The sequence below is a fragment of the Setaria viridis genome, chromosome 5 (genome assembly GCF_005286985.2).
Source record: "Setaria viridis chromosome 5, Setaria_viridis_v4.0, whole genome shotgun sequence".
Lineage (NCBI taxonomy): Eukaryota > Viridiplantae > Streptophyta > Magnoliopsida > Poales > Poaceae > Setaria > Setaria viridis.
Window position 1 is genome coordinate 33,905,659 of NC_048267.2, and position 14,470 is coordinate 33,920,128.

Genomic DNA, 14,470 nt, shown 5'->3' on the forward strand with positions numbered 1-14,470 from the left:
CCAGCCACGTGGGGAATAAAAAAGGCGACGCCACCGTCGGTGGCATCTCCCCATCCGTCCCATGTTCGCATTGGAAAAAGCTATCACATTATATCTATATAAGTTGTCACCAGACATACTACGTGATATTGTTTGCATAAGAGTTGTTATATGATCTTTATATAAATTGATATATTTTGTCTCTGTATAGTATATTCACTACTAGACCAAAAGATATAGGGCCTGTTCGCTTCAGCTTATAAGCCGGCTGAAAAGCTGCAACGGCTGATTTGTTGTGAGAGAAAAACACTGTTTTGTGGGTGATAAGCCGGTTGAATAAGCTGAAGCGAACAGGCCCATATAACATAAGTTGTTGCACAGTCATTGTATAAGTTTGCTATGGTACCTCTACTTAAACCATCACAATGTTTAAACCATCACATCTATAGTTGTATATTAATCTGTACATAAGTTGTTACAGTTTGTATATAAATTTCTAGTCACAATCAATATAACTTGATAGCCATGTAAAATATCTTTAAAATATATCAAATATGGATCTTGTTTGTAGATTTTATTGCAAGGAACATGATGATGCAAACGGATTTAGAAATGGATACTCGATGACGGAGTAACGATCGTTTAAAGGGAACATAAGCATTTTTTATCGCTGATGTCACTATGGAAGTCGCGCGCTGCCTGTTCACACGACGGGTCGCGCGTTAACCTCGTCCATTCGCATTCGCCCAGTTCATCGAGAGTTCGAGACCACTGAGCTCGCTGGTTCATCGAATCCACGGTGAGCTGCACCGTGCTAGAGTTGCAGCAGGTTAAGCTCTCAATGCCAGCGTATCCATCTAAGAAGCGGCAAGAAATTAATCTTCCGCCGTTCTGCGTACACCTGACCTGCATTCGCCGCTGCATCTTGTGCTCGTCCTCTCGCTGTCTCTTGCCATGCGCGGATGACGACGACGGACACGAGAAGGAAGCCTTATAATTCATTCTTTGGTCAGAAGAGAAATTTTGGATCACGTACGGTGGTATAAGAATTAGTCGAGTTCGAGTCACGGCAAAGAAAGGTTAATTGCGTATGTTGACAGCTGATTGGTCTCCTTCAACAGTTGCTTGATTTCAAGCCGCAGTCTGATCTGCTCATCACTATAAAGCACGGAACACATCAGTGATAAGTGGAAACACTAGAGAACATATATGCAGCAGGCTATAATAGATGCGCAGGATACGGAAACTCGAGCCTGCATTCCACATCCTCGCCCAATGGTTCAGAAGTTTGCCCCAAAATTCAAATTACTTAGTGCTAAAGGAGCAGTTTCCTCATAATTAGATTCCTATTCATCGCCGAAATTGACGGAATCACTAAGCAAGTTACTCTTTCGCCCAATAAGAATTCACGGAAAATCCAGGGCTCGAGACAACCAGACGATGAGACGAGCAACACGCGAGGGCGAGGGGGTCAGCACTGACCTTCCTGGCGAGGTGGTCGCGTTCGAGCAGCTGCAGCGCGGGGACGAGGAGGAAGACGAAGATAGCAGCCAGGGACATGGTTGTCGGCCGCCGGCGGAGGCGGAGTTTGTCTCTCCCATCTCCGGTTGGGTCAGGATGCATGCGATGCGTGTCTCGAGCTTGACGATCCGACCGAGCCACCCCCTAATCGTGCGCCTGGCGGAACCCTGAAAGAAGATCACAGCGGCTGACATGTGGACCCCACCGAATATTTGCCAGCAAGGATAGGTGAGGTGGCGCCACGTGGAACAAAACCGGCCATGTCAGCCAAAAACAGCTTTGGATTCGAGTTGAAGATAAAAAACATCCGGTTTTGCAAGTAAGAGTAGGCGAAACGGATGGTTTTTGACTCGTGGGAGAAAACATGAACTTGGCCCATATTACATGGAGGTGAATATGACTTTTTCCTAAAATAAAACGGGAATGATGGCCATCGCGCCCGGATGTGCTAAATGGGTTGATTTCGTCATTTGTTTTGCGACCTCTATGCTATCTGTTGTTACGACCCGCGTGCCTGGTAGGATGGTCTTTTTGCCACCGCTGCTAGCGCTGATGCTTTATTTCTTCTATCCTTTTAGTCTTATTTCACTTTTCACTTTTTATTTCTTCCTTGTACTTGCTTTTTCATTTATTCTCATTCTTTATATTTTCCATTCTTAATATTCATGTATTCTTTATTTCCTTATTAGTTAGCATCTTTTATAATTTTTCTTTTTCATATTTCTCTCTCTCCTTGCTTTAATCTATCATTTCAATTATTTTTTTATTTAAAGTGTTGTTTTAATTGTCACAAAAAATTAAAGTGTTGGCTCAATATTTATTGACGTTTACCAATATTTTTCTTTAAAAACTTTTACGTTCACCAACAATGTTTTTAACTTTTTTGGACATTCGTCAACATTTCTTGACTTATTTTTTTTACATTCACAAACATTTTTCTTAACATTTATTTTGACATTAACCAATATTTATTTAATATTCCTAACATTTTTTCATTCACCAATAATTTTCTTTAAAGTGTTGGCTTAATTTTTACAAACATTTCTTAAAGTGTTGGCTCAACGTTTATTGATGGTGACCAATATTTTTCTTTAACATTATTTTCACATGCACCAACCTTCAATAACATTATTTACTATAGAATTTGTCTTTACCATTTTTTCCAGAAAAAAAACATAATTCAATGGCCAACAACACTTCTTAAATTGTTGCCTCATCATTTTTCTACATTCGCCAACATTTTTTAATGTTTTGGATATGTGCATGTATAAATAAGGAGATTCATGTGGAACGAACATTTTTCTTTGAAGTGTTGGCTAAATAATCAGCGCAATAGTGGCGCGCAACTAGGATTCGCCTTGTGGCACAAAGAGATGCGGGCCTGGTCTTTCATGTGCACGGCTCGCAAGCAAAATGTGATTTTTTTTTTAGCTTTCAACTATGTTGCAATTGTTTGTCATCTGACTCACGACAATTCCTGACCTTTAAACCATAGAGAGAAAAAAAAGCAAACCGATTCACAGCTGGGACCAGAAAAACTATGGCATTGACCTGATCGGTTTGGTTCAACCTACAATTGAACCAATACGAACCGGTTGAACCAACGAACCATTGAACCGTTATTGGTGAACCAGTGATTAGTTCGATGTCTGGATGTTAGTTTGGAACTTTGGACAATAGACTATTGCGATATTTCTATGTTATCTTATCTATTATGACACATGCAATATGTTTGGGTACGAAAACTTGCATATTTGCCATGCAAATCATGAAAAAATAATATTATATTAATAAATAATGAACCACTAATTGGGCTGGTGAACTAGAGAACCGATAGCCTGACCGATTCGATCTCCAGTCTAGCTTTTCTTTCTATGCTTTAAACCGCCAGGTGCACACGCTAGGAGGCTGCACGAGCAGAGGGTTCAACAACATTCTGCGATGAGCAGCCATTAGTCGCGCGCACTATGAATAGTGCCTCCTCGTTTGGCTTAGTATGGAAATCCATTCATGTTAAAACTCAAATTTTGGGGTTTTTTTCAAACACGACTTCTACCCAATTCATGTATCCCCTTTCTATTATTGTTATTTTTTTAGTTACCTTATGCAATTAAGATAGTAATATATACAGTTTGATTGATTAAAATTGATGTAAGCGAAGTCGGTTGAAATGAAACCCTCTGGCCGCCAATGCTAGTTTTGACATGTTTCAGTCTTCGAAATGATGTGCACCTAGTTTCACCCAGATAAAATCCTTTGTCTCTCCATTAATTCATTGCCACATCATAAAAATATTGGTGCGGCACTCAATTTAATTGGAATGAAACTCACATTGGGAGTGGCGGGTGTTCTCAGTGGAATGTTTTATTGCGTGGTTTCCAATAGTGTCATGTCATCTTAGCATATTTGAGTTGATGAATAAAATTATGTTTCCTAATGCAAAGTTTTATCTCACCATCAAAATCTTGCACCTAAGTGACTATCGGGAGTTGATGAAACATAAACTCTCTCATTGAGAGTTTCACATATGGTTCCCAACGTGTTGGAAACAGTGAGCCCTAGTTTCATCCTGCTAATACTGCTCCCATATCTCTCTCCAAATATTTTGACATGTCATCGTATTAACTGAGGTGACGCAGAAACATCTATAAAATTCCAACTAAAAATGGTCTTAATGGGGTGAACGACTAGTTACTGCTCTAATGGTCACTAAAAATGCAATCATAAACATTTTTTGTGACAGAAATGCTATCAAAAGTTTGGACGGTGTTGCATATCTAACATGTTTGCCAATACTTTGGTTTAAAACTTTAAATAGCTGATAACTAGACCTACATTACAGCATTAGTTTAGGAATTAAATTCGAGTACATAAACCTTACCAGCCGGTTACTCTCCATGCTCAGAATAAAATAAACCGGCCACAACTACAATTGTGTTTCTTTAGTCCCAAATACACCTATATATATACGCTGAAAGGTATTATATTAGTAAACATATAAACCTATGATAAACGCACTGCGCCTCCCCATGGCAAATGTACAACAACAGTGCAACGTACACTAGCAGATGGCTACCATTCATGCATGTCCACGTCTGCCTAGGCCCCTAGGGCTGCTCCTTGATGGTGGATGCCAGGTCGAGGCAGTTGCTGACGAGGCGGCTGATGTGGCGCTGCGCCCCGGGTATGGGCGACTTCAGGTCCGGCCGCTCGTCGAAGATGTCCTCGCAGTCGGTGGAGAAGGTGCCCGCCGCGGAGAGCTCCGACATGAGGTCCGCGCTGCTGCCGCCGCTCCTCAGCGTGTCCCGCGTGCTGTTCAGCGAGTCCACCAGCGACGCGTAGCTCTCCCGGCACGACTGCAGTGACGACGCCATCCCCTCGCCCTCCGCGCCGCCGCCAGACTTTATCGCCTGGTCCAGCTTCATCGCCGCCATCGCCGCCTTCACTGCCGTGATCCGCAGGGACGTGTCCAGCAGTTGCTCTGGCGTCGACACGCCGGGCAGCATCGCCATCGTGGTGCACAGCGTCTTGTAGTGCATCTAAACGCGCCATCATGTGTAAGCAATAATCTTCAAGAATATATCCCTACAGGAAGCATTGCGCGTACTTCGTCTCTGTACTCCATAAATTGACGTTTCGTGTATGTGTGCTACCTGTTGGCATAGCGCTATGAGTTCATCGCGGCCGGCGGTGGCGAACAGGCGGCGGCCGTCGGAGGCGGGGGCTGGGGCGGCCGCGGTGGGCGGGTTGACGATGGGGTGGACCACGCGGGCGCCAACTGAATCCAAAGACGCCGCCGAGGCGGCGACGAGAATCAGGGCTGCGAGGTCTCGGAATCGGAACATTGCTCGGTTCCTTGAATTGAGGAATGAGCGTGAGCAAAACAAGAGAGACGAGAGCGTGAGAGAGAGGCTATAAACAGAAGCCGTTCGTGTGTCCGGAAAAATGGTGCTGGTAAAGAGGTCGGCTCTTGACTGCAAGTGAAAATTGGCCGTAAACTTTTTTGGGTTGCTCTGGCTGGCTAGCCTTCATTATAGGTCGCTCCACCCGTTGCAATTGGTTTCGCAATTTTTGTTGGGTATGGAGCACATGAAAAAAAAATTGCATTTCCCAAAAAAAAATTGCAAATGGAGAGCCACCAGGGAAATGCATATGCTGATATGCATGAGCACGAACTGAAAAGCCCTCTCTGTTTTCCTTTTTCTTTTTGGAGTTCTAGAAACATTATCCAGCCTATATGCATTGCAACAGGACAAGAGTTCATATCCATCTCCATTTTCTGGCTCTGAAGAAATTCTAGTCAGTAAAGACGTGCTATATATCCGTTTCTTTTCCTTAAAAAAATCTGTATTTGTGCATAGAATTGGTTGTACCCAAATGGCAGTTGTACCTTCAACATGAGCAAATTAAATCTTCTGTGTTTTCAAAGTACGTCTTCTGCAGTGAGATTATCATTTTGATTGGAGTATACTTCATCAACCTAAGCCGCACAGAAATGACATTGTCTCTCTCTCAAATACCCAAGAGAGGAAAATGACATTTTAAAAAAGGATAATTCAATTTCTTCGTAGAAGATTATTCATGACTCCAATCCACTCAGGGAAAAAAATAAGAATGTTCACAACTATCCAACCAAGGGTTTATACATGAGTAGGTTAATTCTATCGATTCAATAGCCAGCTCGTGTATTTCAAGCATCTTCTATTTTATGATATCATCAGAATTACTTAAAGTAGCCGCAAGATTCCGGCACTAGGGAGCCGGCACATACATCAACGCCGATAAAATACAGAGCACAAAAAAATCAAAGTCGTCTCAACTCTCAACGCTCAACTAGATACATAAATAGTGTTGAAACGGAATCTTGAATCTTCGTAGGTCAGAGCAAGGACACCATGGAATCTGGACTAAACTAACCAGCAGGACGTAACGATGACGCCTCTAGGAGCAGGGGATTGGCGAGGAACTCCGCGGCTGGTCACCGAATTGCCACATTCAGCAGTTGGGATCGCCGGTATGATGGAGTTGAAGGCCAGGGCATCCCTATCTCAGGTCCGTAGGGCAGTGGAAACTGGGAACCAATTGGATTCGATCGAGACAGAGTTTGACAATTTGGCAGGAGCAAGTTGGCGTCTATCTTAGCTGTTGTTATGTATCACAACGCCTAGAGAAAAACTTTGGTACTACAGGACATGCGACCAGGAAACTTCAGGCCTGAACCAATAATTTCAGTCTGAAGTCTGAACTGGTGGTCTCGAAAAGAATGGATAGAGCCGCTGCATGTTCTCGCAAGATCTGGACAATGACGAAGGCAAATTGGCCGCTTTCTTCAATTTGCAAAGAATTTCGTCTTAGATCAATCCATGTTCATACCTGCCACTGAATGTCCAATATTGTCTGCTTCTCCGTACATCAGTATTCCGTGAACAGCAAACGTAACTAGTTGGAAGACTAGTAAGATTTGCCGAATTCACAGAACTAAATGAATTACTACTGTATTATACTCCCCCGTCCTAAATTATTAGTCGTTTTGGATTTTCTAGGTTTTTACCTTTTACTACGCATTTAGATATAATATATATCAAGATGCATAGCAAAATCTATGAATCCAAAAAGTTCAAAACGACTTATAATTTGGAACGGACGGAGTAATAATAAGTCAATGTTACACTAAATTCAGGATGATCAAGAATGGTTGATGGTGGAATATGTAGCTAATATTATCATTTTGAAATGCATGAATTCGGTCCATGACATCCATCATGCATATGATGTGTGGACTATTTCAAATGTCTTTGGTTCCTTATGTGTCCAGATCTATCAGAATCCAAATCTGAATAGGTTAAGCGCATCACTTAATCTGACATATCACTTCCCCGTATCTGAAAGCCAACAAGGTTAATTATGCGAGATCCCAAAGTCAGATGCAGAATCCGCCATGTTCTGACGAAAGCCCGCAGTCCGTGGGGGTGGCACAGCGATTACTTTAGGCTGCTAGCTAGTTGCTACGAGTACGAAAGAATCTTGATTTCATAGTTTGAGGTAGAGAATCACAAAGTTGGGTGTCTCAGTTCTATAGAATCTCATAATAAATTAAGTTCATGGCAAGTACTGCAAGCTTGCTTGTTTGTTTACATGCTAGTTGTAGCATTCTTTTGTTATTCCAAGCAAGCTCAAGCCAATGCTTCCGACCATGACAAATATCCTAGGAAATGTACTTCTCGGCAAACCTCGTTTATCTTTGAGACAACAAAGGTTAGAACTTTTCAGGATGATGATACCTAATCAAATTGGATGTCAAAATAGTTCAAATAATGAAAAGAGAAAACAGCAAGGCGGATCACCTAGTCATTTTCCTCAAATAATGAAAAGAGAAAACAGCAAGGCGGATCACCTAGTCATTTTCCTCCAAATAATAAAAAGATAAAATAGAAAGGCGACCGCCTAGTCATTTTCCTAACCAATAGTTTTGTGGCTAGTTTAAACCTTTTGTGCTTTTTAAGAGCTGAATCAGCTCAAAGGTTTTGGTATGTTTTCCATTCTCCTGTATCCGTGCTGTTTGTGAATTCCTTATACTCAAATGAGAAACGTTTTTTTCTTCCAAAACAAAAGATATCTATACTTATCCATAACTAAATTTGGTGCAACTCTTTGCTCAGGTTTTTTTTAGTAGTTTTCCCCTTTGAAAATCTAGAGGTCACGGTAATTAAGGTCCAGTTTGGATCCATTGACTAAAGTTTAGTTGGCTAAATTTAGCTACTATGGATCCAAACAGGACCTAGCTAAACTTTAGCTTGCTAAAGATTATTTTAGTTGGTTGAACCCAGCTAAACTCAGCTAAACTAATAAAGTGGGAGGGAGGGGTAAGATAGATAAATACCTCTTCAACTATCATTTAGCTAGTGGATCCAAACACCTCTAGCTAAACTTTAGCTAGCTAAAATAAAGTTTCTTTTTTTTCCTTGCGAATTAGCTAAAATAAAGTTTCTAAAGTTTATCAAGCTAAATTTTAGTTGGGTGGATCAAAGCAGGGTCTAAGTAGATAAAACGTAATGTCATTTTGCCTATGTACAAACGCAGCGTCGGTTGATTCGCCATACACATTATGCCAGGATTATACCATGCTTGTCTAATTGCATCTATATATGAACCTGGACTGAGTTTTCTAGCTGTTGTCCATGCGCTGTTGCAACTATGTACACACATAGTTTCCAACCCGTAGTAAAGGATCTCCAACTATTTATGAAGAATATTTTCATTTGGTGGAGCATTATCCCAGTGGAGTATATATGGTGTCCCAATCTTTGCTGAAAACCGTAGTCCTATGCTGGTGTCCTCTTTTTCCTTGTACCGGAAAGTATATGCTGGTGTCCATTTTTTCCCTGAACCAAAAGGTATATGCTGTCATAATCTTAGCTGTGTTGGTAGGTCCATGAAAAGATACTTATAGTTTGATCTTTTCAAATGTATCATTGGTGTGACCGCCAATAAGTTAACGGGTCTGTTCGCTTCAGCTTATAAGCCGGCTGAAAAGCTGAAACGGCTGATTTGTTGTGAGAGGAAAATACTGTTTGGTGGCTAATAAGCCGATTGAATAAGCTGAAGCGAATGCGCCCAACATCTTTAAATGCCTTTCCAACCCACTTGTGACATTTTTCTTCATTTTTAGACGTCATTTGGACGCACATACCTGTTTCTAGCAAAACAGCGGCTAGCTCCAATTCCACTGTTTGACAATAGAAAACAACAGAACAAGTAATGTGCAAGACAGGATCTTGTCGCACCACCATGTCATGTGACGTTTCTTGAATGATTTTCTTTTCCTTGGATGATTAACCCGGTCTGGAAGAAGATAAGAGACATGCCTGTGATGTATGTAGCACAACAGCAGCATCCGTTGCATCGTGTTAGAATGATTAGAAAACTTTCGCCCAAAAATTTGTAAAATGAGACGCTCTCTTTGTAACGAAAGCGTCGACCATCGATGCTTGCTGCACGACGGCAGTTAAGCTGGGTGCGGTGCTTGGGGAATTCACAGCTCCACACCAAGCCTTCAAAGCCAAAGGATTCCTCGCTCGCCAACAGGATTCCTCGGATCTCGAGGAGTGTTGAAGCTGTGCTAGTCGTAGTTCCACGGGCCTACAAGGTCAGGGGTCCGATTCTTCCCTTGTCCACCCCGAAAGCGACACAAACCAGCTCGCCACTCGCCAACACAAGCCGCGACGTGAGAGAGCACCGGTGCCGGAGCACACTCCGGGGCCGTGCGCGCCGGCCTTCCATTGGTCCCATAAGATCGCCCCCACCTCATGCCTCAAATCTTTAATCGTTTCATAGTTACCCCCTCGCCGTCCCCAACCATCGCGCGCGCGGCGACCGGAGCTGCCAGCTCCAAGCTCTGTGCCGCTCTATATAAACTCCTCGCGCCGCAGCATCAGTACAGCCACGTACTACCGACGGTGAGTTACGGAGTAAGAGTAGTGAGGCACAGAGAAGCAGGCGGCCGGCGGCATGGCGGAGGGGGAGTTCAAGCCGGCGGCGATGGGGGTGGAGGCGGCGCCCAAGCCGCCGTTCAGGATGCCGGTGGACTCCGACAACCAGGCCACCGAGTTCTGGCTCTTCTCCTTCGCGAGGCCGCACATGAGCGCCTTCCACCTGTCGTGGTTCTCCTTCTTCTGCTGCTTCCTCTCCACCTTCGCGGCGCCGCCGCTGCTGCCGCTCATCCGCGACACGCTCGGGCTCACGGCCACGGACATCGGCAACGCCGGGATCGCCTCCGTGTCCGGCGCCGTCTTCGCGCGTGTCGCCATGGGCACGGCGTGCGACCTGGTGGGGCCCCGCCTGGCGTCCGCCTCCATCATACTCCTCACCACTCCCGCCGTCTACTGCTCGGCCATCATCGACTCGGCGTCCTCCTTCCTCCTCGTGCGCTTCTTCACGGGGTTCTCGCTGGCGTCGTTCGTGTCCACGCAGTTCTGGATGAGCTCCATGTTCTCGCCGCCCAAGGTGGGTCTGGCCAACGGCGTCGCCGGCGGGTGGGGCAACCTCGGCGGCGGCGCCGTGCAGCTGCTGATGCCGCTGGTGTACGAGGTCATCCGCAAGGTCGGGAGCACGCCCTTCACGGCGTGGCGCGTGGCGTTCTTCATCCCGGGCCTGATGCAGACGGTGTCGGCCATCGCGGTGCTGGCGTTCGGGCAGGACATGCCCGACGGCAACTACCGGAAGCTGCACAAGTCCGGGGACATGCACAAGGACAGCTTCGGCAACGTGTTCCGCCACGCCGTGACCAACTACCGCGGCTGGATCCTGGCGCTCACCTACGGCTACTGCTTCGGCGTGGAGCTCGCCGTGGACAACATCATCGCGCAGTACTTCTACGACCGGTTCGGCGTGAAGCTCAGGACCGCCGGGTTCATCGCCGCCAGCTTCGGGATGGCCAACATCATCTCCCGCCCCGGCGGCGGGCTCATGTCCGACTGGCTCTCGGCCCGGTACGGCATGCGCGGCAGGCTGTGGGGGCTGTGGGTGGTGCAGACCATCGGGGGCGTCCTGTGCGTGGTGCTGGGCGCCGTGGACTACTCCTTCGGCGCGTCCGTCGCCGTCATGATCCTCTTCTCCTTCTTCGTGCAGGCGGCCTGCGGGCTCACCTTCGGCATCGTGCCGTTCGTCTCCCGGAGGTCGCTGGGGCTCATCTCCGGCATGACCGGCGGCGGGGGCAACGTGGGCGCCGTGCTCACGCAGGTCATCTTCTTCCACGGCTCCAAATACAAGACGGAGACGGGGATCAAGTACATGGGGCTCATGATCATCGCCTGCACGCTGCCGATCACGCTCATCTACTTCCCGCAGTGGGGAGGCATGTTCATGGGGCCGCGGCCCGGGGCGACGGCGGAGGACTACTACAACCGGGAGTGGACGGCGCAGGAGCGCGAGAAGGGGTACAACGCCGGGTGCGTACGCTTCGCGGAGAACAGCGTGCTGGAAGGGGGGAGGTTGGGCAGCCAGTCCAAGCACACTACTGTCCCCGTCGAGTCCTCGCCGGCCGACGTGTGAAAGCCATGCCCATGGTTTTGGTGCTGCTCGTATAGTCAAGGTGACAAGGTCCCGCGTGAACAATTGGTTGTGTGCTGTTTTACTGTGTGTTGTGCAGCCATGTGGTAATTTCTTGGTTTGAAGGAAAAGCTGATGACGAGTTTCGGCAAAGAGAGCTGAGTGACATCATAAGGCATTGTATATTTGTGATTTCTTATTTCAGTCCTTGGTCAATATCCAACCAAAAGATATACTACTTATCACATTTCACAGTACAACTCTGATGATCATCACAATTTTTTTTTGAGCAGTCGGGGGGGGGGGGGGGGGGGGGGGGCGAATTTTGTCCCCACCTGAATATATTACCACTAGATGTCGGCGTGCCGAGAATGGTAGGTTCTTTTTTTTTTTAAATGAGCCAGCAGGAGAGCTGCTGCTATATTAAAAGAGAGGAAAAGCCCGACGGGCCGTATACAAACGTACTATACAAGCTGTACACTCGCATCCCCGAAACGGGGAGGCAGAACTCCGCTATGACAACTAGTACAAAACAGGACACTCAACCTGAGAGAAAGTCCCCCAAGTGTTTAGCTCCCGCAGCAACCCACATCACAGCTTGGTTCTTGATGCTGTCGGTTATCTGGGTAACTGTCGTGTGTTTGTGTTGGAAGACCCTCCGATTTCTCTCTAGCCAGATTTCCCAAAGAACGAGTATAATTAGGGTCCGCAACCCTTTCCCCCCGTTCCCCTCGGCCACCGGGCTAGCCAGCGTAGCTATCCACCAATTATGTATGGAGTCGTGCCTATCCCAACGGCTTGGATCAATGTTAGGGCATTGCGTCCATGTGTTAATTTCCGTCCAAATTAGCCGTGTGAAACTGCAGTCGGCGAAAAGGTGATACCCTGTCTCCTGCGCTGTGCTACAAAGGGTGCAGGTTGGGTTACTGGTCCATCCCCGACGCTGGAGTCTATCCGCTGTCCAAATTCTATCTTGCACGGCTAACCAGCTGAAGAATTTGCACTTTGGTGGCGCCCATGTTTTCCAGATTAGGTTCTCGAGATTAGTTGTCATGGATCCTATGAATTGTACTCTGTATGCCGATTGTGTGCTATATTTCCCATTCGGCGTGAATTTCCATGTGATGGTGTCCGGGACACCTGGCGTAAGGTGCAAGCGGTTGGTCTCAACCCATAGTCGGTAGTACTCAGTGAAATATGTGGTAGTAAATCCTTGATGAAGAAGGTTTAAATCTCTTATCCACGTGTGATTTGCGATTGCATCATGTAGTGTCCTGTTCTTCCTTCTGGAGATACGATATAGATTTGGCGCAATGTCCCTTGGCCTTTGTCCATTTACCCAGCCACTGTCCCAGAAGGAAGTCTTGTTGCCGTCTCCCACTGTAATCTTGGTTGCCGCCGCAAAGAGTTTGCGGTCCGTTTGGGAGCAAGGGATGTCCTGGCTTTCCCAGGAAGGACCATCATTCATCCAGTCCTGCCAGAGCCATCGTAACCGCAAGGCCCTGGAGAATTTTCCGAGGTGTAACACACCTAGCCCTCCTCCCCTTTTAGGCCTTGCAGATCGTGTCCAATTCACTTTGCATTTCCCGCCTGTGAGCGGCTCCGTCCCCGCCCATAGGAATTTCCTTCGCTTAGCATCAATAATCTTCAGTATCTCTTTGGGCGCTTCGAGGGCCGATAGTAAGTAAACCGGCTGAGCAGTTAATACTGATTTGACCAAAGTGAGTCTGCCAGCTATCGTCATGTTTCTGCCACTCCAACTATTTAACTTGGCCACGATCTTGTCTAACAAGGGTTGGAAATCTACAGCTTTCAGTCGCAGTGTGGATAGTGGTAGCCCAAGGTATTTGATTGGAAAGGCTCCCCTTCTCGCCGGTAGATTTTTCAGTACCACGTCCAATTGCACGCCTTCGCAACAGATAGGGACGATAGTCGATTTGCGGAAGTTTGTTTTGAGACCTGTTGCATCCCCGAAATTTTCCAAGATGTTAGTTAGTGCATCAATTTCCTCTTTTCTTGGTGCTATGAATAATGCCGCATCATCCGCGTACATCGAAATACGGCATGAGGGCGCCCTTCCGCGTAGTCTGGTAAGGATGTTCATATCTGTCGCTAATTGCAGGATCCTTTGAAGGGGATCGATCGCTATAACGAATAGAAGCGGTGATAATGGGTCACCTTGCCTCAACCCACGACCATGTTTTATTGGTGGATTCGGGACTCCATTTAGGAGGACGCGTGAAGAAGAGGTAGACAGAATGGCCGCAGTCCAATCGCACCAGCGAGCGGGGAATCCCAAGTGGCGCAGAAGTAGGAGAAGGTAGTCCCATCGTATGGAGTCGAAGGCTTTAGCGATGTCCAATTTGAGGAAAATAGCTGGCACTTTGTTCCTATGATATCTTCTTGCCGTACTTCGCACTGTCATAAAGTTGTCATGGATACTCCGCGTCTTAATGAACGCGCTTTGGCATTTGGAGACAATTGTATTCATGTGGGGTTGTAATCTCAGTGCCATAGCCTTCGTGATGATCTTGATGAACGAGTGAATGAGGCTTATAGGCCTGAAGTCCTGCACAGTGTTCGCCCCCTCTTTCTTCGGGATGAGAATGATGGTAGCTGTGTTAATTAGCTGGAGGCTGTTGCATCGGAGATAGTAGAACGCATTTACTGCTGCCATTACGTCCTGTTTTATGGTGCTCCAGCATGATTTTAGGAATAGCCCCGTAAACCCGTCCGGACCAGGGGCTTTATCCCCTGGCATGCTAAGGATTGCTTGCTTGATTTCCTCTTCGGAGAATGGTGAGTCTAGAAATGACAGATCATGCTGGTTGAGGCGAAGAAGGTCCCAATTGAGGTCCACTATGCGTGGTTGGGGCTGCTTCATGGCTGCCGTAAAAAAATCTTGTATGTCGGCCGCCTTTTT

The 14,470-nt window shown here is 46.4% G+C and overlaps 2 protein-coding genes across 2 annotated transcripts; one reads left to right on the forward strand and one right to left on the reverse strand.

The window, feature by feature from the left end:
- Nucleotides 1–4,407: 4,407 nt before the first annotated feature.
- Nucleotides 4,408–5,482, reverse strand: LOC117859264 (uncharacterized). The gene is made up of 2 exons (XM_034742473.2): nt 5,154–5,482; nt 4,408–5,039 (listed from the first exon to the last, which is right to left on the reverse strand). The coding sequence occupies exons 1-2, from the start codon at nt 5,343–5,345 to the stop codon at nt 4,608–4,610; spliced, it is 624 nt and encodes a 207-aa protein (XP_034598364.1). The 5' UTR covers nt 5,346–5,482; the 3' UTR covers nt 4,408–4,607.
- A 4,369-nt stretch (nt 5,483–9,851) lies between these two features.
- Nucleotides 9,852–11,807, forward strand: LOC117858261 (high-affinity nitrate transporter 2.3). Its single transcript, XM_034741300.2, has one exon. It carries the CDS (start codon nt 10,009–10,011, stop codon nt 11,548–11,550), a length of 1,542 nt encoding a protein of 513 aa, XP_034597191.1. The 5' UTR covers nt 9,852–10,008; the 3' UTR covers nt 11,551–11,807.
- Nucleotides 11,808–14,470: the final 2,663 nt, after the last annotated feature.